The 25,762-nt window shown below is 36.7% G+C and overlaps 1 protein-coding gene across 4 annotated transcripts in view; it reads right to left on the reverse strand.

The window, feature by feature from the left end:
• Positions 1-25,762, reverse strand: part of si:dkey-49n23.1 — a 115,968-nt gene that overhangs the window by 25,161 nt on the left and 65,045 nt on the right. For all 4 annotated transcript variants that reach the window (XM_087304619.1, XM_087304622.1, XM_087304621.1 and 1 more), the window contains exon 3: positions 1,677-1,837. In XM_087304619.1, the coding sequence (XP_087160745.1) occupies positions 1,677-1,837 (161 nt within the window). The remainder of the gene's footprint in view (positions 1-1,676; positions 1,838-25,762) is intronic.

Here is a 25,762-nt window from a genome sequence, read left to right on the forward strand (position 1 = left end):
TCCAAATAATCAAGGTGTTCAAAAGAGTCTTGAACATCTTGATTGGTGGCATCATGTGTGTTTGATGAGGATTGGAGCAGAGCTGTGGCACTCCAGGGGTCCGTTCTTCGTACGTGGATTACTCATTTAGCTGGATTTGGATATTGACGATTTGACACGATCCAGGATCGTTTCGTTCTTCAAAGCTGATCCGAGAGTTGTTGTCATAGCAACAGTTCTGCTAGCTCAAACCTGATCGGAAGCAGGTTCAAATCATATAAACAGGATTAGATCGGCTCAGTGCATGCAAAGATAATAGAGAAAGTATGTACCGAATTCTGATATTTTATTACAGTAGTAATACACTTGGGAAAATAGTAAATATATTTTAAATATATATATATAAAGTTATAGTTATTAATAAAATAAATAAAGTTATATATATATTAAGAAAACTTATGCAATCTGCACCCCCGAAATAAAAGTACAAAGACTGCCACCTGGTGGTGCAAAGAGAAAACTTATTGATATGAACTTTTTAGATCGCTTTAGTACAAATTGTGTATGATAATAGAAATGCAGAATATGTGACTTTTAAAACAATAAATAATACATTAATGCATTCATAAACATGTTTTGGCAGTTAATATGCCAATGATTATGCTTCACAAGAGTTGCAGACGCCTTTCACAAAATCAAAATGCTTTTGTAAACATCCAGTTATTCCATAGTGATTAATAAACCGGCTACTTTAATAAAGAAAATCTTTTTTAAATGTAGAACTAAATACATTGATATGCATTGAAATACATGATGAATACTCTTGACACAAGTGTAAAGCCTGCAGCTCCCAACAAATGTGGAAAGTTATTGCGTGTCATATTTAACAAACCGTTTACTGCTAATTTGATGTAATTTTGCTCACATGGATAATTGAATATTAATCAGATGATGTCATTACGCTGCTGTGCCGTCAGCCAATCATGGCATTGCTGATCATGATTTCGAGGATCGATAGATCTGTCCTTCACAAGACACGCAGCGATCTCAGATCAGTTTATCCAGACATTCTAATCTGATTCGCGAACTTGTTTGAAGAACCAAATTAGGGAGAGATCAGTTATCAAGATTAAAAGATCCAGGATCTGCCAAATCATCTTAGATCATTTAAGCGAGGTATGAAGTACGGACCCCATGAATGGAGTATGAGACCTATGCTTTAAACTAATAAAAATGTCAACCTTTTTTTTTTTTTTTACCTTTTTAACATCAAAAGCTCTTTAAGATCCCACAATGGAATTTAAAAGCACAAATGAGTGAAACATAACATGAATCAACAAATATCGATAGTTTTTTTTACAGTGTAGACATAAATAAACATGAATATGCTGTCAATAAAGTCTGACATATACCTAACTTTGTAGAATTATATAATAAGATTCCCTCTTGAATCTCTTTTCATATCTTACAGTACATGCGGTGCTTTAACAAACTGAAGGACGAGTCGCTTTAATTTTCTCTGCTAATCAACAAAAGCCTTCAGAGAGGCCATGAAGTCGACATCATAGATGTTCAGCTTCACGTGAACAGTAATATATTGTGTAGCGCTGGTCTGTTTTCATTTTGGTGACCCCCTATCCTCAGGATCTGCATGTGACGTCAGGGTTTGTCAAATGCTGGAGGTTGTGTGAGCTGACCTTGCGTGACGGCTGTGTGAGGCTGTCAGAGTTCAGCATGTAGATGTGGTCTCGGCCCCCGACCAGCAGCCATCCGCGATCCTCATCCAGCAGCAGGGCCTGATACGCTCCCCCTTCCCCACCATCCCAGAACACTGCAGAGCCGTTTCTCGATCTTAATTCTGCAAGAAAAACAAAGGTTTGAGAACATTTGAAGAGTTCAGATGCAAAAGTATCTCAATTTTATCTAAAATTCTCTTTTAAAATAAGCATTTTTCTCAGCCTCTTATGTTTATGATCAGTTATTTCACTTTGAAGGCAATCAAAATAGCATATTCATTCTCATAAAAAGTTAAATAACTGGTGAAAAATTAACTATTAATTTGGTATTTTTACGTTTCAGTTGCTCCAAACACACAAATGACGATTTCAGTTAGACGTTTCCCTGTGTGCTTATCAAAAACAAGCTACACTTTAAGATTCCAAAAACCTTTACATTATAGACATTACAGTCATTTAGCAGACACTTTTGACCAAGGCTGCTTACAATTGAGGAGGCATTCAACAAGAAGGCAATACACACAAGAAGTGCTAATTATACAAAGGAAACTTTGAGAATTAAGGATAATTCAAATAATTCAAAGATGATTCCTTGGATTTACTCTTTTTTTTTTTTTTACATTAAGTTAGAATAAGTACAATAAGTAAACAATTTATTGGGACAGATTTTAAACAAAGAAATGAAGTTGAACATTTCTTTAAATTTAATTTGTTTGCTTAAATTCAGCCCATATAATTTGTTTGCAAATTGTTTTCATTTTTAAAAGTGTGAAGTAAGGAGGGAGAAGGTTTTTTTATTATGAGAAAGAGAGAGATTGTGCTTCTACAAGTGGTTTGTCAAGTCCACTCACCATTGTGAAGCATACTTCATATATGCACAGTGTATTTATTTATTTTTATTTTATTTTTTTTTCAAAAAGAGCAATGACTTTAAATATCCATTTTGATTCCCCAAAGAAACCTACAGTGAGTAGCTGTTCATAATTCTATAGTGTTTTTTATTATATAGAACATTTTAAGCAGAGGTGACCAAAGTAGGGGCCGAGGGCCAAAGTTGGCCCATTGTAACCTCTGATTTGGCCCACCATCTCATCTGTGAGGAGAGTGAGAATGATGAAGATGGTTGGGGCGAATGCCTTTAAGATTTTCAACTCTTATTTGATGTAATCTTTTTTGGTTGTTTTATTGCTGTTTTATTGTTTAAATTAAATATTGTAAATGAAGCAGATTTTTTTTGAAAATGTAAATACTGTCACTCGACAGAGAACTATGCAGAAGACATCTGTAAGCAAATCAAAGCAAAATTAGTGTAATTTTGTTACAAATTACATTGTTTTGTTTTAACTGTAATATAATCTTCATTATAAAATATATAAAAATACTGTATTAGTTAATATAAATCAATGATTTATAGTAATTTTAAACATCATTAAATAAATTAGGAAATTACCCATGGTAACTAGGTTTACCTTTGGTCCTCTAGCCTCGATCAAGTTTGGTTTTTGGCCCTTCATAAGAAAAAGTTTGAGCACCCCTGATTTTGAGGATGGAAAGTTTCAATGGACGTTAATAGTAACCCAGAGTTTTAAGACTTGTGTGGATCAAAATAACATAAATGATGTCTCATACTAAAATGTGTAGTAGAAAATCTATGACAGATTTCCTTTTTTTTTTTTAATATTAACATCATTTCATGTATATTTTGAATTATGATAGGGGACTATTTTTGGTGTGCAATGCATGACATCAAATGTCTCAACCATGAACAACAGTAGAGACAGCTGACCTGGAATTTGTAGACAAAGAGACCAACGATCGCCATAAGCGAGGCTAAAATTAAAAATTTAAGTCAAGGTTAAGTAGGTGTCACAATCATCAGCAATTATAATCCTTGTAGATCTCTGGTGAACACTAAAAAATCCACCATTATATGGAGTACAGATCCAGTCATGCACCGCTCACACGCACCTTTTCCAGATTCTGCTGATTGTACACGCTCACAGTCGGAGGATTGTCAAGGACTGATTACATAGACTTTAAAAGCAGCGGGCACACACACACACACACACACACATCTTTGCTGAGTCTTGTTTTACTGTTACTGTGAACATTACAAGGCGTTTCCCTTGCCTTGCTTTGCCCTGTTTTGACCCTCGCCTTGTTTGTTTGTTTACGTTGCTTGCTGCCTGTACTGACCATTCGCCTGTTTAATGACTACGACTCTGGATTGCCTATATACATCTGTTTGACCCTGTTGACCAATGCCTGACTATTCTGTTAATAAACCTCTGCATCTCAGTTGTTAGCGTCCCATTTACATTACAGTAGGTTATGGAAAATTATTTTTAAAAATTTTCTTAGGGGGCATTTGCACATTGTTTACCTACACTCAGTTTTTCAAATTTACATTAATTTTTTTTATTTTCCTTCAGCTTAGTATCTGATTTATCAGGGGTCGCCACAGCGGTCATCAACTATTCCAACATATCTTTTACGCAGCAAATGGTCTTTCAGCCGCAACCTAGTACTGGGAAACACCCATCCACTCTCACATTCACATACTTTCTTACACTACGGCCAAATTAGCTCATATAATTAACCTACAGTATATCGCATGTCTTTGGACTGTGGGGTAAACCAGAGCACCCGGAGGAAACCCACACAAAAATGGGGAGAACATGCAAACTCCACACAGAAATGCCAACTGGCCCAGCAGGGACTTGAAACAGCAGCCTTCTTGCTGTGAGGAGACAGTGCTAACCATTGAGCCACCGTGCTGCCCTGACATTGTTTAAAATAAAATTAAAAATATATATATTCTCTTTAATCATAGAACTTCAAAAGTCTTAACCCCAGTAACACTCTAGCATTTTTAATGAGAGTCATTTAATGAGAGACCTAAAAGGGTTAACCATATATTTGGCAACAAGGCCTAATTTTTAACTGTGATTGAGGTTGAAACTCGTTTGATCAGGTTCACTGCACGGTGAGCCTGATCCTCGAGCGATATGTAAAATAAACATCCAAACCATGCGCTGAAATGGTTATGGCACGCTCAAATTCCAAATATCAGCGTCATTCACATAATCACACAAACACACACAGACACGTCCACACCTCAGTAAAGCCCCCTCCACATTGGTAGTTACAGAGACCAAAACAACCCTCCCAATTAAACCCAATTAACCCCAAACACGCTCCTTGACAGCTGCACTCCTGCTACTCCAGTGGGACGAGAGGCCCAGAGCGGCCCACATATGTGCCATAAAGTGTGCATGATTGTGTGTGGACAGAGGTGTCCAAGCTGTTGTGGTAATTCACTTTGACGGGTGTTTTCTTTGCCACACAGCCTGTCTTGATATCGATAAAAGGGAGTCGAGATGTTGCGCAGGAAATTGCTCAAGGTCCACAGACTGCATTCTTCACGTCACCGTCTTTTGGCTCGGTCACGTCAGGGTGAAGGTTAAATGGTGCATCTGGATGTTACCTTCCTGTTCTTTTTTTGCCAGAAGAATTTGGCAAAAAGCAATAGCGTGTTGTGAACTTTTCATATTTTTTCACATGTGGTTCAAACTAAACTTGCTGGCAAACAATTTCGGGTTAAAATGAAAGGCGTGTTGCTTCCGTGTGTTTAACCAAGATTTTCAATAATAAATCAAGCAGAAAATGGATTAAAGTTACATGCTTTTTTGTGGGGTGGGGGGTTAGGGGATAGGCTCATTTTATTTTAACATTTACTTCCCTAGAGTTAAACAGTTACTTATCATTTATACCATTTATACCATCATAGAGTTAAACCATTTATTAATCAATTGAACCAATCTCAATCTTATTCTCAGTCTAGCAGAAGCACTTTTAGTTTAGCTTAGCATAAATCATTGAATCGGATTAGACCATTGACATCTCGCTCAATTTCAAGAGTTTTAATTTTCATATTAAAACCATTCAGCAAAGTTACTTGATAATCACACAAGAAAAAGCAGACACCCCAAGTCTCCCGGAAGTTGCGGGAGTATCCCGGATGAATGATAATCTACCGGAAATCACGCATCTCCCGCCCGGTCCTTACATACATTGCACACCCCTCCCCACTTCATCCTTCCTAGCTCTTCAGGTATGTCGCGCGCAACTTACCCCCACCGCTCTTCTGGTATGTCACTCACAACTCACCCCCACTGCCCTTCAGGTACGTTACGCGCAACTCACCTCCACCGCTCTTCAGGTACGTTACGCGCAACTCACCTCCACCGCTCTTCTGGTACGTTACGCGCAACTCACAACCATTGCTCTTCAGGCACGTCTCGCGTGCACAGGCTACTACTCAGATACGTCTCTCACACATCTTTGTTTAAATTCAGCCCAAATAAATTGTTTACAACCGCTTAAAAATTTTGTAAATCCAAGGAATCACCTTTGATTTTTCTGTTTTCAATGTACCTACAGAAGAGTCAAGCTCTAAATAAGAAAATGATCAAAACTCCTTTTTGAAATTCGAGTGAGATGCTTAAATGATTTATGCTAAGCTAAGCTAAAAGTGATTCTGCCAGACCCAGAGATTGGCTAAATACATACAAAATGGTTAAAATTCCACTTTTTAACTCTGGTGGGACTAGTAAACCTATTTTAACATGTTCCGCTTAAATCAGTGAGTAATGTTACTGTTTAACCATGAAGAATATCTGTAAAGTTACAAGCATTGTCTATTTTCAGTATATCAAGAGTTTAAATTGACAAGACTACAAAACACATGCAGTAAAGTAGTTTGATGTTGCCTGTGTATCTGAGGCTCCGCCCTTTTCAGCAAAAGATGGGTGGGGCAGCAGCTTATTTGCATTTAAAGTGACACATGTAAAACCAGGTTTTTCAGTGGTAACATAGTGGAACTGATTATGCATGAGGTATTTTGAGCTGAAAGTTTACAGGCACATTCTGGGGGCATCTTGTAAAAGGCATATACAGTTGAAGTCCGAATTATTAGCCCCCTTCAAATTTTTTTCTTCTTTTTTAAATATTTCCCAAATGATGTTTAACAGAGCAAGGAAATTTCCACAGTATGTCTGACAATATTTTTTCTTCTGGAGAAAGTCTTATTTGTTTTATTTTGGCTACAATAAAATAAGTTTTCAAATTTTTAAACACCATTTTAGGGACAAAATTATTAGCCCCTTTAAGCTATTTCTTTTTTTGATAGTCGACAGAACAAACTGTTATAATACAATAACTTGCCTAATTACCCTAAATAACCTAGTTAAATGTCCCTTTAAGCTGTTTAGAAGTTTCTTGAAAAATATATAGTCAAATATTATTTACTGTCATCATGGCAAAGATAAAATAAATCAGTTATTAGAGATGAGTTATTAAAACTGTTATGGTTAGAAATGTGTTGAAAAAAATCTTCCTTCTATTAAACAGAAATCAGGGAAAAAATAAACAGGTAGTCTAATAATCCAGAGAGGCTAATAATTCTGACTTCAACTGTATGAATATATAATTACATATTTATATATACATACACACTATATTAAGGTTCTTTTGAATAAAAAAAATCACTTCCAGATTGATTAGATATTATTTATATTTTTATCACTTATGTACTGACATTTTAAAAGGTCAGTTTTATTTAGACATCACTTTAAGGAAAATATTAACAAAAAGTAAATAATATAAAATAAATATAAAAAAATTGTTCATTAAATAATTGTATATATAACATTTTATATATAAATATTTTATATAATTTACAAAATTATATTTTATTAAAACTTTTAATTATTTACTTTTTGTTAATTAATACATTTTGTTTATTATTATTATTATTATTATTATTATTATTATTATTATTTTAACAATATTTAAAAAAATAAATAGAAAAGTACATAAAATATATCCTGTTTAACCATACACGAGAATATATTTTTATGTATTTAAATGACTGTGCAGCTTTATTTATTTATTTATTTATTTATTTATTTATTTATTTATTTATTTATTTATTTATTTATATATATATATAAGCCAGCTTTTGTCTTGGCCTTAAATCTCAACTATAAATGAGATTTGTAAAGTCTCCATGCCGAAAAAAATCAGGAGTAAAAATTAACTCTAAAAGCACAGCCATAATTTGACCAATCTTGTTATAGTAAATTACCATTATGCAATATTTATAAATTTATTAATTCTTTTTTTTTTTTCCTGCTTAGTCCCTTTATTAATCAGGGGTCGCCACAGCGGAATGAACTTCCAACTTATACAGCATATGTGAGGTGAATTTCATAAGTAATATATAAACTATAATATTTTATAATATATATAAAAAGTATTAAAACTTTTTTAATTACTTACTTTTTATTAGTGTATTGTTTTATTATTATTTTAAAAAAATATAGTTAAAATTAAAAATAAATAAATATTAATAGATCCTAACAATATAAAACATAAACATTAAACATAACTATGGCAATTTACTGTTCAGTTGCATTTTTATTTATTTTTTTTTCTGTCTTGGCCTTAAATCTGAACTATAAACGAGATTTTAAAGTCAGTTAAATCTCTATGCCAAAAAAAAGAAGAGTAAATATTATTTTTAAAAGCACGGCCGAAATTTGACTAATCTTGTTATGTTAATTTACCATTGTGCAATATTTATAAACATAAACCTCAACTCATATTGTCCTGCAGTTATTATAATTATGTTTATATAAAACAAAACAAAACAAAAAAAATGAAGCAAAATCCCACTGGCTTTGCAAATCCATGCAGAGCTGACTCTAATGCTTGGTCTTTTTTTTCTCTCTCAAATAAAGCTCAATTATATTAAAAACATGTTGCTGCGCTGCCATTAAAAAGAAAAACAGCCAGAGACACGATCCTTTAAAATACATTGAGCTAATTACCGATTTGGCTGTACATGTAATCAAAGTGAATGTGATTAATGTGTGCCAAATGTGTCCTGGATTGTGTTTCCAGTTTCAGGTTTCGGTTTAAGTTTTCATACTCCATTAAAGCTTCGCATTCGTGATTCATACAATGGCACAAAGCGATTTCTCACATACAACTCAAATAGATCAGAAAATTGGTTCAATGTTGATGTGATCCGTCATGAGCGTCTCTGCACCTGTGCAAAGTTTCCGAAAAGAGCTGTTTTCTGAAAGTTCATCAGATCTGGAGAATTTGGCAGCAGTTCATATTGTGAGTTCATGTACAGGTGCTCTGTACTTCTGATCTTATTTCACTTTTATGTTTTTCTCTTTGTTGTCAGCCTGTTTCTTCAAAATATAGTCAAAACATATATAGTCAACTTAGTGTTGAACAAGCTGACAATAGTTTATCTCATTTCAAAAATTTGGGCTGAAAGAAATTACTTTTTAGTGTAGTCAATTCTAAAAAATGAAAAATGTACTCATGTACTTATGTAAATAATTTTTAAATTGTAATATTTTTAATTTTTAATATTTTTAATATTTAAAATTTCTAATATTTTTAAATTTGAGAGGACGAGTTGTTTAATCTTCATTAGTTTGAAGATTTGGAAGAGTATGTTTTTTTTTGTTTCTTTGTTTTAAGGTTACCACCTTACAGATGTAAGCAGACGTAACACTCAAGCTTTGGGTCATGGCATTTTTTTGTCAGCATTAATGTTAGACGCTTCACTCGGACAGCCATCGCTGTTCTAACACTCATCTATTAGTAAGCATATTTAAAGTAATTTTGCTCTTAGGTTCAATTTACTTAAAATAAATCAAAAAATTTTAATAAATTTCAAGTGGAAATATGTCTTAATTAATGCAAATTAAACCATATGTTCTAATTTGTAAGTAATAAGAATCATTTAAACTGATCAAAGCAATGTTACTTCTGCTAAAATAAGAACCTGACATTCCCCTTCGGATGGGGAACTTCAATGCTATAAGTGGATTTAATCCATGAATGGGGATTTCGTTTTCAGAAAGCCAATTGTCTGAAAGAGTATATAACGGGCCAATAAAATGCTAAATGAGTTGGCAGCGTAAGCTTGCACACGTGTGCCTTATTGCAATTAGCTCCACATATAAGCACAGGGAAAGCAAGGAAACGCCATCCTTTTCGCTTCAGAAACTGTTACAGCCTTCGATGAGGGTTCCTCCTGCTGATATCCAGCGAATTTGAGCGTTTGAGAGCATTCTCCCGGTCCAGAGTGTGTACACGCAGCAGCAGACGGTCGAGCTGGGGTTCTCCCTTGCCTGGCGTTCTTTGGGTCCGGTCCTCCAGAGCGGTGCGTATAAAGTTGCAAATTTCACAAAAAGAGCAACACAGTCGTGCAGCACATCCTTTTCAGGACGGCGCTCCGACCGTGCGTTTCTGGATGCGGGGGTTTCCTGTCCCCGGATGATGGGCACGAGCACTGCGTTGCATGTCTGGGGGTCCAGCATGTTAATGCGCTGCTCGCGGGCAGTTCATGTCATCATTGCGATGCCATGACTGTTGCGCAGTTAAGATCGTGGCTAGCCTTTGCAAAAGGGCGAACCAAGTGCTCCATCCAAGCTTCGAGCGGAGGAAGCGATCCGTCTAACCAGTTGGTAGCCCTTACGTTCGATGACACCGGGGACAAGACATCCACTGCTGCATCAGAGGGTGGGCTTTCATTGTCCCTCGGGCAGGTGAGTGCTGTCAAAACGGATCCTGAAACGGACATGTTAGCCGTGCTTTCCCGGGCTGCTTCGGCCGTGGGGTTAGAGATGGTTTATCCCCCAGCTCCATGGCCGGACCGACTAGATCGGTGCTACGTAGAGAACCAGAGTGCTAAGCCTTTGAAGCCTCTCGTCCCCTTTTTCCCGGAGGTCCACAGTACTTTTTTTGCCCGTGCTGCGTGTCTCTCCGCCCTCACCACTCTTGACGGTGGAGCGGCCAGGGGGTATGTGGCGATTCCTCAGGTTGAGCGCGCGATTGCGGTCAATCTTTGTCCGCGTGGCACCTCTTCTTGACAGGGTCCGTCTAGTCTCCCGTTCAAAGCCTGTAAGTTATCTGCCTCTCTCGGAGCCAGAGCTTACAAGGCTGCGGGCCAGGCTGCTTCCGCCTTGCACGCGATGGCCACCTACCAGCACTACCAAGCGCAGCCGCTGGCCAAGCTGCATGAGGGTGGGTCCAACCCAGGCTTGTTACATGAGCTTTGCACCGCAACCGACTATGCTCTTCGGACCACTAAGTCCGCTGCGTGTGCGTTGAGGAGAAAGATGTCCACATTAGTGGTCCAGAAGCGCCACCTCTGGCTAAACTTGGCTGATATGCGCAAAGTCGACAAAGTCCGCTTTCTTGACTTCCCCATATCACAAGCTAGCCTGTTCGGTGACACTGTCTGTGAATTCACCAGGAAATCAAGGCAGTGAGAGAGCAGTCTGAGCGATGGGTAATGTCACCTATTGGCGGGACCGTAAGCTCGCTCTGCCCGCCTAACCATCTGTATCTGCTGCTCCTCGCTAAAGGCGCCCGCCTACAAGAGCTACCCCGCACACACCTCTGGCGAAGCGAGTGCGTCGAGCACCTCAGAAGAAGGCACCTCCCCCTGCCCAGAGCGCTGCTAAGTCCGGTAAACGGACTGCGAAGGGTACCTGGGACAGGTCATCTGGAGAAGAGAAAACTTGCTCTTTCCCCACTGGAGGGCGGGGCCCCATTTCCAATGGCACTTTTTACTGCCATAAAAACATAAATGAAAAAGCACTTTTCCACTTCCCTGGATGTGACAGCCCGAAATCTGCCAGTCTGGGATGCTATGCTTCTAGCTCGCAGGTTCGGTGCATTTCGCTAGTGGCTCACGAGCATTGGGAGGACGGTCTCCTTTCTCCCACCCAAAGTAAATCTCTCGCCTCCAGCTCTTCCACGGGACCCTCGCGCTTCCCGGATCAGCACATCTGTCCCTGAAGACAGGGTCGGGGACCTGGAGGCATTTTTCGGTCAGTGACTCGTGCCTGTAATTCAGGCTGGCTTACTCTCACGTTCCTGAGACCCCGCCCGGGACATGTGCCCAAGGTTCCTACCACACTGTCTAAAGACCAGGTAGTGAGCCTGCAAGCGCTGCCCCTGGAGGAGGTAGACCCAGCCCTTTTCTTACTTTTTCCAGTTCGCTTTGCGTATTTATCTGGACCGCACTCAGAGCTTAGATCATCTGAGCAGCTCTTCGTCTGCTATGGCGATCTGCAGCAGGGAAGTGCCGTATCAAAACAGATGTTGGCCCACTGGATAGTGGATGCCATCTCCCTCGCTTACCAGAGCCAGGGCGAGCCGTGTCCCCCGAGAGTGCGTGCGCACTCCACTAGGAGCATTGCATCCTCTTGGGCGCGTGCACGCGGCGCCTCTCTAACAGACATCTGTAGAGCTGCGGGCTGGGCGACCCCAAATACATTTGCAAGATTTTACAATCTGCGAGTGGAGCCGGTTTCCTCAAGAGTATTAGGTAACCCTTGGTGATTGAGGAAACAACTTGGTTAAGGTGTTGAAACACGCTTGCTGCGCCATTCTCCCTAACACAGAGATAAGTCTGCTTTTTCATCTGTCAGTAAAATTCCCCGTTAGGTGAGCCCTGCAGATTCCTCCGAGGCCCCCAGCACTGACTCAGTGGAGGAGTCACTCGCTGGCCCATTATGTTGTAGGTCTGCCCGCTGGTCAGCCCGCGTTTTGGGTATAGGTGTCCGCTATGCATGATCCCCACTAGGCGATGCCATTTGCTTATTCAGCCAAGGTGAATTCCCCTCTCACGGGCGGACTTGTGTCTTCCCTCTCCGCTAACCATCTTATTATATGCGTACTCCCCCTTCTCAGGGCTAGTCCATATATTTTGCCATCATATCTTCCCATTGGGTAGCAGGTGGCCTCCGCAGCGTCCTCCCTATTGGGACTGTGCGCTTTCCCAACGTACTGTCGTATTTTCCTAGAATTATCTAGACGCTTGCGACTTCCCAAAAAATATATCTAAATCCGTAAAAATTCATTGAAGTGGGATAAGTAAGGGCCAGGGATCACGTGCCCCGAGGAGGGGAACGGAAACGATATATAGCTACGCCATAATGATTGTTCCTTAGCTGTAAGTGTCAGTCTCTTCAGCTTAAAAGGATGGTGTTTCCTTGCTTTCCCTGTGCTTATATGCAGAGCTAATTGCAATAAGGCACACGTGTGCAAGCTTACGCTGCCAACTCATTTGGCATTTCATTGGCCAGTTATATACTCTTTCAGACAATTGGCTTTCTAAAACGAAATCCCTATTCGTGGATTAAATTCACTTATAGCATATAGTAAATATCACTTATAGCAATGAGGGTTACTGTAGTAACCAGAGCGTTACTTGGTTCATTTAAATATATACACACACACACACACATATATATACACACACTGAAAAATAAAGATAAGCAATTAACTTTTACTTATTTAATTTAGGAGTGTTTGGTTAAACATTAAGTCAATTTTATATGATATTGACAAGGTAATGGTACCTGATTTAAGATAGTACACGCTCAGAAATAAAGGTACATGATCTGCCACTGGGGTGGTACATTTTCGAAAGGTCCAAATTTGTTCAGAAAAGGTCCATATTAATACCTCAAGGGTACATATTAGTACCTAAACAGTACAAAAGTCTTACTCTTAATATTTTAGGTACTAATATACACTTTTAAGGTACCAATATGGACCCTTCAAATATAAACGTGTACCTTTTAATACCTTTATTTCTGAGAGTGTACAATTCACTTGAAATTTGCTTGTGCTAATTGTTAAGAGGACTTTTAAAAAATAAATCTCAAAATTTATTTCTTTCAGTGTGAATATCTTTAACTTATTACATTTGTTTAATGTTAATAATTTAAAAATGATTGTTTTAAATAATTTAAAGTGAATTGTAAATTACAATTGTAATATTGTATGTTTGTAATATATATATATATATATATATATATATATATATATATATATATATATATATATATATATATATATATATATTTTGATACAGAATTAAAATCTCAAACCTTATTTTTGTTATTAAATTAATTAAAAGTTTATTATTATTGAGTTTTAAAACATTTAGTTTCAGTAATTTTCCTATTTACATTTTGATTCTTCTGTTCCTTGATAATTACACGAGTATAGTTCCAAGACCTAGATATATCGGTCTAGAAATTAGCAATTTTTCATTTTCCATCAGTCTTAATACACAATTTGACTCCACAAGAGTCAAGTTTTAAATAGATTTAATTTTTTTTTTATTTGGTTGAGATGCTAATGGTCTAATCTGATTCAATAATTTATAAGCTAAGTTAAAAGTGCTCCTATGTTCCGATATTATTAAAATAAAAATACTTTCAATATGTGAGTGATTAAAGTTCAGTCCCTAACTGAGCTCATTTCTTTCGGTCGTAATCTCATGTTTTGTTCTCTACAGTGTCTGAGTCTGATGTTCAATCCATTAACATCCACCATGAAAACAGTCTGTAAATCTCAGAGGTTTGCATCACTTCAGACCAGACATCTGTATTTCACTGTGGACAACAGAACGAGCGCTGAGATCATGAACATGTGCTGATCATGTGTTATGTGCTGGATTCCCACAGTTTTTCATTTATCCGTATTTCAGATAAAAACAGGAAAATCCCTGTTTCCCACCCACTTTTCATTACTGAACTCACTTTTCTTCAAAAGTAGTGCAACGTGTGCTGTCTTTTCAATTAAAACATAAAGACAGGGTGGAGTGTATTAGCAGCTCCTCCTCTTTAACATACAACAGGCAATAGTGTTTTGGTTATATTATATGGAGCTTAAAATATGCCAAAACTATCTGAATTTGAGAGAGAGAGAGAGTTTCCACAGTGTGAAAGACAATGCACTGTCAAAGCTTCACGATCACTTCATTTCGAGTGTTTAATGAGTTGCTGAGTTGTTTATTTTCAAGATGTTTAGCTTTCAGGCGTATTACAGAAAACAGGACGTCAGCGAAGGTTGTGTTTACAGCACCACGTCGTATTGTTTGTTTGATCCTTTAATGTGTTTTGCTTGCTGTCAGTTTGGATATTTGTTTCATTATTCAGAGCAGTAAACTCTGGCAGCACTTTCCATGACAAGAAGCCAAAACTGGGATTCAGGGCACTGTTTTTTTTTTTATACATGACACTGTTTTAAGCCTTTGGCCATTAGTTTCCACAAGTACAGGGTGGAAAATGCTGAAAATGCAAACGTAGTCACTCAATCATTTACTCAATGAACGTAAAATACAGTAAATTGTAAAAATTTAATTTATATATAGCTATTAAATAAGTTTAAAAGCACAGTATGTAATTTTCACCACTAAAGGGCACGTATTCAAAACAAACAAAAGTTTAGTTTAATGGTAAATTGACTAAGTGTGGAATCATGGGGGTTGTTGTCTTCATCACATCCCATCCTACGGGACTCTTGGAGTAATGATGATTGAGGGATTTACGTATTAAGTCGCAAATAGACATCCTGCGGCAAGATTTGCATGAACGAGGCGGCACGAGTTGAGCAGTTTGTGTGTTTGATGTGTTTAACTTGTATATGGCAAGTTTCATGCAAATTGTTTGAGTTGGAAAATCTGAACTTCAGCGGACATTTATGTCGCGTTAACCAATCAGGAGCTTGCTCTTGTAGGAGAGTGATTATGTTGTAGTGCCTGTTGATGGTGTGCCAAGGGGAAAACGTCTTGCTGACACCAGACAACAGCTCATTAAACTAGACTCGGCTCAGTCGGAAGTACCGCTGAAAGAAGTCTCCATCATCCAGGAAAAGTTTCAAGAGGATTTGATGAGCTCACAGAGCTGGGTGCACCTCTGAAAGGATCTGGTGGACTCTGACATGACGCTGAACAAATCTACACTGTTTCAGCCTTCCTAAAGCACAGAAAGCACAGCTACTCTCTCAATAAAATCCATTTAGCAATGAAGCTAGAGTCACAGGGCAAACAGAAGCCCTGCCCATGACGCGAATCTGCATCCATTTGACATGCGAATGAAGCGAGAAAATGTTCACATGTCTGTTTACATGCAAATAGTACAATTTATTCAAGCGTCTGGTGTAAACACAGCATGAAGCAATTGCTGATGAGAGATGAGCATGAAGCGGAGCTTTTATTATGCCACAATCCTTCCTATTCTTCTGCTCATGATCACATGGAGAAACAACGCTGTTTTGTCAGACTAAATACGTCTTAGACTTCTGTTATAATGCTGCACTGGGCAGTCTCATAAAACAAACAACTTATTAACGCGTCTTGGCTATTTCCCTGTTTTCTATAAAATCCACCCCAGAAATCGTGGATGTGTGACATCATGGAGACACAGTAACTTTAAAAAAATGACAAAAAGTCATGACAACAAATGCTTTTAAGTTACTTTAACTAAATTTAATATATTAATCAGGTTTCAGCAAATTTTATTTTTTGCTATTCAAAGATTAACATAATATTTTTAGTCAGTTTGACTTGTTGAGATGACTAGGAAAAATCATTTGGTTCAACTAAAAAATGTATTAATTAATTTTCCTTTAGCTTAGTTCCTTGTTTATCAGGGGTTGCCACAGCGGAATGAACCACCAACTATTTCATCATATGTTTTACGCAGCGAATGCCCTTTCAGCCATACACCCATGCACGCTCTCACATTTACACACACTCATACACTATGGCCAATGTAGTTCATCCAATTCACCTATAGTGCATGTCTTTGGACTGTGGGGGAAACCGAAGCACCCGGAGGAAATCCACGCGAATATGGGAGGAACAAGCAAACCCCTGGCCCAGCAGGGACTTGAACCAGTGACCTTCTTGCTGTGAGGCGACAGTGCTAACCACTGAGCCACCTTGCTGCCCTAACTATAAAAAAAAATGAAGACAGGATTTTTTTTTTTTTTTAAGTCAGGACAGCTTAATTATTTATGTTCTATCTACTTAATTTGCAATATGAAAATAGAACACATTGTAATGGATTTGTGCTGGAACAACATAAATGAATTGTGTTGAATGCAGACGTGTCACTACACTGTAAAACTCCCAAAAGTTAAGGTAAGTCTTACATTTGAGGAAACTGATTGCAACAAACCATTTAAGTTCAAAAACTAATCCCAATGATTACTGTAAACTTAATCTATTTGAGTGAAAGAAGCAATTTGAGCTCAGTAAAATCTAATAAATAAGAATTCAAACCAACTGAGTTCTGTAAAACCCAATAAGTTAAGGCAAGTCAAACCGTTTGAGGAAACCGACTGTTAAAAACCATTTAAGTTACAAAACTAACATATACTGTATGAGTACTGTGAACTTACTCCATTTAAGTTTAAGTAATGATGTGTTCAATTAACTCATTACCTTTAACACTGAGTTCAAAACACTTTTCAAATGAGTAGAACTAACTTTCAGTAGATTTTGAGTGAACATTTTTACAAACATTTAGTATAAGTACATGTAACGGTTTAAAATGGTAAAATGTAAAATGGTTTTGTATTACTTTAACTTAATTTAGTTAATCAGGTTTCAACTAAATTTAATTTGCTATACATAGTTTACATTTTTTTTTGTCAGCTTGACAGATTTAAGTGATGGCTAGAAAAGGTAATTTGATTTAACAATAAAAAATAAATAGTAGTTTCTCTGGATTTGAAAATCTCTAAAAGCATTTTGGATACATAATCAGAAAAAAATATATAACACTAGTGGGTTTGGGATATTTTAATGAAGAAATTATACAAACTGTGTCTTTAATGTGATGCTTTATAAAAAAAACCTGAAATGGCCCACTAATTTGTCAGCTGTTTCTTTTTGTTTCAGCTGTTTCTTTGTTCACATCAACCTGATTCACCAGGCAGTTTGTCTTCTGTTGACTCTCAGTTAAGCTTTTCAAAGGCCAAGTTACCGAAACCTCAAAGATTTAAAAGGTCAAAGTTCAAGTCTTGATGACCACTTCTCTTCATGTCCCGAAATGCACGGATTAGCCTTGGAAATGGATTGAGGCCACCCAGAACCCCATTCACCTCTGAACTCTGAGAAAGTATCTCTATAAATCCAATATCAATGAAGCTCAAATCTCGATAATCAGATCCAGATTTTTGTTTGCTGCTCGTGTGTAGGAATGGAGCACTGGTGAGTTCACACTCTTGAGGGATCATAAAACTGGAGCGCTCTGTCTTGTGTCTGACACAAGTCAACTGCGAACATTTGCTTGTAATCCACGAGCACATCAAACGGAGCGGAGATTCACTGGGACTTTGCCAAACACCTGGAACAATCCATCGCCATTAGCCGACGGTGAAACCTCTCAAAACGGACACTTCTCAGAAATCGGAAAGTGTAAAGTAACTGCAATGAAACAGAAACTTTAAGGAAAGAGTTCAGCAAGACATAATATCTGTGGCATCATGAGGTCACTCTCAACGTGTATGTTAAGTGATATTAGTTTATCTCAAGAAGTTGGCTTTTTGTGTTTCCATCAAACTAAATTTAAAGATAGAATTTTTATATAAAACAAAAAGCATTTAATTTGTTTCAACAAAATGTTAAAGAAAAAGTGAGAAAATGTTCCAAACTTCAAACTCGTCATACAATGTAATGGTTCAGATTTGCCCAAAATGAAACAAAAATCTACATTTAATTATTTAAATAAAAGTTAAAACTGTTTCACAACATTTAAAAACTTTTTTCATGTGTTTGGACTGTGGGGGAAACAGGAGCACTCAAAGGAGACCCATGCCGATACGGGGAGAAAATGCAAACTCCACACAAAAGTGCCAACTGACACAGCCAGGACTTGAACCAGCAACATTCTTGCTGTGAGGCGACAGGGCTAACCACTTAGCCACCGCGTCACCGGTCTTGCTACATACCCATTTTAAAAAGAAAAGACCTGTACAGCCTTTTCATGACATTCAAACATTTTACGCGTAGTTCTAACTGGTTACATAAAGTGAGCTTGTTTGAACAATGTACTAACAATGTTTACCTGACATTGGGAAGATAATGTAAAGGTTAAAAAAAAAACATTTTTGCAACATAACAAACTTGATCTGATTATGAAAGAAGTTTTTACAATATAAGCAAGTGCAAACTAAATCCTAGCAAAATGTCATTATGAATATACAGTATGATATGTGTTAAAACCTATTACAACCTTTTATGCCTAGTTCAGACTGCATGATTTTAGCCCCGATTTTGGCTCGCCGACAGGTTTTGAGAAATCGCTGACAAATGCCTGAAATCACAGGCAAATCGCTGCTCGTGCACGAGAGTGACTATCACACAGTATGAACTATCAAAGACGCGATCTGAGAGAATCGCCGATGAGTCGCCGATGCCTGCGAGATATTTGGCATGCTAAATATCTGGAGCTGTCGGCGATTCAAATCATGCCGTGTGAATTGAGTTTTGACTGAAAATAACATCAGCGATCGCATACAACCAATGAGAGAGCAGCATTCACTTGTTTGTGCGTGTGTGTATACCTGCTGCAGGCCAGCAGGAGGCTGAGGGAGAAGTTAAAAAAACTCTTTTTCGGTTTATTTGGACCGACAAAATGGAGGAAAAACTAGTGGAGGTTTGACAGGACTCAGGAGCAACTGTGTCTGTTTGACGTTTTATACAGAAAGAAATTAGTTTATTATCAACGTTGAGGAGAAATGGCTAATTCCCTTTAAACCCAGGTGAGCAAATATGTACATTTTCTACCCCATTAAAGGCTTCTTTTTTCATTATGTAGTTAATAACAAATGATATACTACGTGTTTTTGGCTGTGAGACGTAGTTTGGACGAAGTTGTCGACGATACTTCCTATAGTAAAGTCATGCAATGTGAAAGTCCCTGTCGCCGATCCATCTTGCAGTGTAAACAAAGCAGCAACAAAACGCCAGCCCAGATAGTCATGCAGTGTGAAAACATCTGTGACATGACTACTTTGAAAATCTTGCAGTCTGAACTCGGCATTAGGAACATAAAAAAAAAGTTCTACAATGTAGTATACACTCAAAACAATTATTACTGCTGCTTGCTCAAACTACCTGTTTATAATGAGCTGAAAAAACACAATTCTTTCAATTTATTATGACAATTATTTTGTTTTATGTTCAGTCCACTTAAATTTGTAAACCATTGAGTTAAGTGTTTGTGTTGGGACAAATTTTATTTGATTAAATCAGGTTGGACCAACTCAATTGCATTTAATTGTGTAAATGGTTTTCTTTTAGTTGGTGCTAAACAAATTTATTGGATGGAAATCCTGCCCTCAGTTTGAGTTCATCCAATGAGTTATTTTTTGAGTGTAGCTAACACACTAAATAGGTTTTCTTTACAGCCTTTTCACAACATTAACAACCTATTACAACCTTTTAGCAAGTTTAAATAACATTTTTTTAAGTGTAATCCCAGTACATTGTAATTTTTTCATTTATTACTACACTGTAAAAAGAGATTAGTTACTTAAAGCGAGTAAACCATCTGCCTAAAAAGCAACAAGTTGACTAATAAGGTAGAAAAATAATGTAAATCCATTGTAAATTGAAACTGTTAAGTCAACTTAATTTTTTTATAATTATGCTAATTGTACTCACTGTTTTTAAAATCAGCTAATTTCCTTTTTACAGTGTCAAGCAGGTCGCACACCAGAAGCGCCGCGCAGCGCCACGCAGCACCTTGCATTTTAGAATTCTAAACATAGGTTTCTATCAGGATACACACACCGGCGCTGCAAGTCGGCGGCGCCCGTCCACTGCTCAGGATGCAGTTCATTTTTCAGCCGCGCCACAGAGCTCCATCTGATTAGTTTCATGTTAAATATCATTCAAATGTGCGCGTCTGGTGTGTGATACTTTAAACTGTCATGTGCGCGCCGTGTCGCGGCGCCGAGCGGTGCTTCTGGTGTGCGACCTGCTTCAGACTATTTTAGCACGTCTGCTTTCAAATAATTACGGTAATTATCACAACATTACATATTTGGTGCATCATGAAGTGTATAAAATCTACACTTATAGCCTGTATTGAATTTAGAAGACACACTAGAGTCTGGAAAAGCAGATTTATTTTAGTTACTGTCATTTTGCTAGATACAGAAAAGCTGTGGAAAAAAAACCCCCACATATAATAAAGGTGTATTGGAAAAAAAGTTATTAGTTTACTTTTATTTTAAAAAAGTGAGTACAATTAGCTTAATTATAAAAATTCAGTCAACTTGACAGTTTCAAGCTACCATGGGTTTACCTACATTATTATTGTAAAGTCAACTTGTTGCTTTTAAGGCAATTGGTTTACTCGTTTTAAGTAACTAATCACTTTTTACAGTGTAGATCTGTTACTATAATATGTCACATCCACTGTAAAAAAAAGTTACAATCAATTTGTGTTGGGACATCATGAAGGAATTAAGTTATTAAATTATTAGTTTTTACAAATGTAAATGGACTGAACATAAAACAATTAAGTTGTCTTAAAATACATGAAGAATTGTCTTGTTTCAGCTTATTTTAAATAAATAAATAGAACAAATTGAAACATACTTTTTTTAAGAGTGATTTTGTTATGACTAATACATAACCCATGACAGGGTTTTCATTTTTGAGTGTACTGTCTCTTTAAGAATGATTGGTCTGTTTATCAGTTTGGGCATTTGAAACAGCGGTGTCATTATATTAGATGGCTGATTAGCCGGAGGAGTGATTCTATTGAGGACTTTTACGGTCACTGACAGGTTCTGTCACTCCTCAAGCAGCAGGGAGTCAGTTTCCCTCGTTATCTCGTATTTCATCCCCCACTGGTGGCCTTTGATTGGGTGCTCAGGGAAAATCGCTGAAATGCCAAGGGTCAGATGACCATCGGAAAAGCAAAAGTCTCAGATTGAGAGAAAAATCTCCCTGCCATTGCATCTGCGTCGACAACTTGAATAAGCAAAAACCACAGGGCAGAATGAAAATCAACATAGTTGGACATGCAGATCTTTTCCATCTGCGTGTCTATACAAAACAACATCAATCTGTCCAAGAAGAATGCAGGCGTACTTCTGTTGGCCTACCGTACTCTTAACTGTGCCAAATCTTTCAGGTAGTCCCCTCAAGTAACTATGACGATATAGAAAGCTAATAAATTGTGCTTCATTTCCTCTCTGAGGCCCTATATATGCTAAGTGTTGAGGAGAATATAGCTGCTTATTTATTTCTGTTGGTTTTTTGGCTTTCCACAGTTATTTTGGGATCTATAATGACTCAAGACTGAAGAATTGTTCCATATAAACTAAATAAGGCATGACCAGGGACTTGGTCTAGGGATGATAATTAATGAATTTTGTATTTGTGTGTTTTGAGCGGCTAGCTTAGCAACAAGCTGGTTGAATTCTTGGCACAAATTGTGATTTATATGAGTGTTTCAAATTAGTAACTTGTGAAAAACAAAGTAATTAGTATAAGCGTCACTATTTACCATTTATTACAGTATATTTGTGGGTTTGATATTTGTGTTTTGCACTCCTAGCTTATTAGCATGCTTCTGTTTATGCTGTGAACGTATGTGTGTTTCAAATCCATAACTTCTGAAATCAGCAATTAGCACAAAAAGCCACCAATTTAGCACTTTTTAAAAATGTATTTTTATGTGTTTTGAATTGTTAGCTTAGCAACATGCCATCATTAAACTTTTTGGCACATGTTGTGATTGAATAAGCATTTAAAATCAATACATTGTTGAAATAAATTCAGCAAAAAGCATATAGTGTGATTAAATTACTGTACCAATTTATTTTACAGCATATTTGTGTTTTGCACTGCTAGCTTACTAGCATGCTTCTGTTTAGAATGTATATTTGCTTCAAATCTCTAACTTGTGAAAACATAGCAATTAGCACAAAAAAGCCACCAATAAAGCACTTTTTAAAGGACTTTTTGTGTGTTTTGTGTGTTTTGTGTTTGTTTGATTTGGATTGTTAGCTTGGCAACATGCCATCAGTACACTTTTGATACACACTGTGATTGTATGAGCATTTAAAATCAGTAGGCTACATTGTGGAAAAAACTTAGCAATAAGCATGTGTCATTAATTTACCATTTTTACAACGTATTTGTGTTTTGCACTGCTAGCTTATTAGCATGCTCCTGTTTTGCCACAAATTGTAATTGTATGTGTCTTTCAAATCCATAACTCATAATATTTTAAAGGTATTTTTATGTTTTGATTTGTTAGCTTAGCAACATACCACCACTGAACATGGCACAAGTTGTGACTGTAAGAGCATTTAAAATCAGTATGTTGTGAAAAAAAAAATCAGCAATAAGCATATAGCATCATTAATTTACCAACTTTTTTACAGTGTATTTGTGTTTTGCACTGCTAGCTTACTAGCATGCTTCTGTTAAAGTTGTGAATGTTAAATTGCAAATGTATGTTTAATTTAAATCTACAACTTGTGAAAACATAGCAATTAGCACAAAAAGCCACCAATTAAGCACTTTTTGCGTGTTTGTATGTTTGTGTATTTTGAATTGTTAGCTTAGCAACATGCCACCATTAAACTTGGCACAAGTTGTGATTGTATGACCGTACTGTAAAATCAGTAAATTGTTGATAAAACTTAGCAATAAGCATATAGCCTCATTAATTTACCTATTTTTTACAGTATATTTGTATTTTGCACTGCTAGCTTACTAGCATGCTTCTGTTTAAGTTGGGAATGTATTTGTGTGTTTGAAATCCATTTTATTTATTTATTTATTTTTGCATTTGTGTGTTTTGCACTGCTAGCTTGTTAGCATGCTTCTATTAAACGTTTGCCACAAGTTGTGTTTCAAATCAGTAACTTGCAAAAACATAGCAATAAGCACAAAAAAAACACCAATTTTGCACTTTTTAAAAGTCTTTTTGTGTATTTTGTGTGTTTTCAGTTGTTAACTTGGCAAAGTGCCACCATTAAACTTTTGGCACAAGTTGTGATTGTTTTTGCATTCAAAATCACTACATTGTTAAAAAAAACTTAAAAATAAGTGCATAGCGTCATTAATTTACCAATATTTTACAGTATATTTGTGTTTTGCACTGGTAGCTTAGCATGCTTCTGTTTAAGTTGTGAATGTATGTTTATTTCAAATCCGTAACTTGTGAAAACATAGCAATTAGCACAATAGGCCACCAGTTTAGTACTTTTTGTGTGTTTTGAATTGTTAGCTTAGCAACATGACACCACTAAACTTTTGGCACAAGTTGTGATTGTAAGAGCATGTAAAATCTGTAAATTGTAGAAAAAACTAAGGAATAAGCAAACAGCATCACTATCCATCTATCCATTTTCTTTTCGGCTTAGTCCCTTTATTAATCCAGGGTCCCCACAACGGAATGAACCGCCAACTAATACAGCACATATTTTACGCAGTGGATGCCCTTCCAGCTGCAACCTATCTCTGGGAAACATTCATACACACTCATTCACACTCATACACTACGGACACTTTAGCCTACCTAATTCACCTACACTGCACGTCTTTAGATTGTGAGGGAAACCAGAGCACCCGGAGGAAACCCAAGCGAACGTGGGGAGAACAACACAGGTATTGAATAATTAGCTTAGCTCCATGCGAACATCAAACACTACTGAAATAATTCAAGATGAATGCTATTTGAACACCACACTGTATGAAGAGTAAAATTTCTTACAAATCTTTGATTAAAAATTATAAATAAGTGATTGTGATCAATTTTTAGCATCTACCCTTACATAAAGCTGGTGTCTAGATTTTAGAATCTAACACAATGCGATTAGAGACATTATTAGTTAAATGTATATTTTACTTCATTTTGACAACATTTGCTTTAACAGTGTAACAATGAACTTAGTAATCCTCTTTTTAAAATATATTTGTGTAAAGAACTTATGCTTTTGGATAGTTAGCATGGCGGTTCATTCCGCTGTTGCGATCCCTGATTAATAATGGGAATAGGCTGAAAAGAAAAGGAATAAATAGATAGTCTTAAACTGATAGCATCTTTAGCACCTTTAACATCTAGAGCAAAAACAAAAAAATAAAAAATCTGTAAATCCCTGCAATTTTGTTGTTGAGCTACATTAAGCTGTTTAGAGACACCAGATCGCATATGAATTGCCCCTTAATAGGCAACTGTCTTTGTAACCAGCACATCATTTTAGAAACTGAACTGCCCTTGACCTATATAACACATTCTGAAGGTTTTTACACATACCAATGAAGTCTAAGGTTTTGAAGGTTTTATTTTACTGCTCAAATCAGTATTTCACAATAACTAAAATGCACAAATATTGTTGCAATTTTACAAACTATACAAACATTTTTCTAACTTGTATGTGTACCAAAGATTTGTTTGTACACTGCGTAAAGTGAGATTTCATTTGTAATGATTAAAGTATGCACATAAATAGTTTCTCTATACATTTGTGAAGAGTAAGATAAAATAATCCACTATAGTGAATAAAAGGGATGTTCAACTTGCTTAGAAAGATATTTTGAGATAAAAGGTTTTTCATCTGTTAAGAGATTAAAAAACACGAGACTAATTGAGATTCAAGAAGGTCAGGAGAGCATTATGAACTTAAAGTGACCCATAACACTGCAGTCAACATTTTTGCTAAAAAGAACATTAAGTTTCCCAGATAAAGATCAGGTTTTGACTGAAAACCGAATTACTGATAAAAATCTATACTACAAGACTAGACCTTCCAACCCTCATTACGATTGTAATACCATTAGAATCACTGGATATTCGATTATCAACGTTTTCTGCAGTCTTTAGGGCAATCAAAGTGTTTATCTTGTGGTAAAAGCTACACAAAGTGTTTGAAGGAGAATGAAACAAGATTGAAAGGATCTGGTTTGGATTTGTCAAAAACGACTTGCCATAAAACTGATCTGGCAACACAAAAGCTGCAGGCGAGTGCTTAATGAAAACTAATAAAACATTTAGAGTTTCCCGAGAGTTGTATAAAATATCTCTCTTGACAATTCTCACTGTTAAGAGACAGTAAGTATAATGATTTTATTTTGCCAATGTTGTGAGATCCAATGTGACCACACAAATATA

The sequence above is a fragment of the Danio rerio genome, chromosome 22, assembly GCF_052040795.2.
Source record: "Danio rerio strain M-AB ecotype USA chromosome 22, GRCz13ab, whole genome shotgun sequence".
Classification (NCBI taxonomy): domain Eukaryota; kingdom Metazoa; phylum Chordata; class Actinopteri; order Cypriniformes; family Danionidae; genus Danio; species Danio rerio.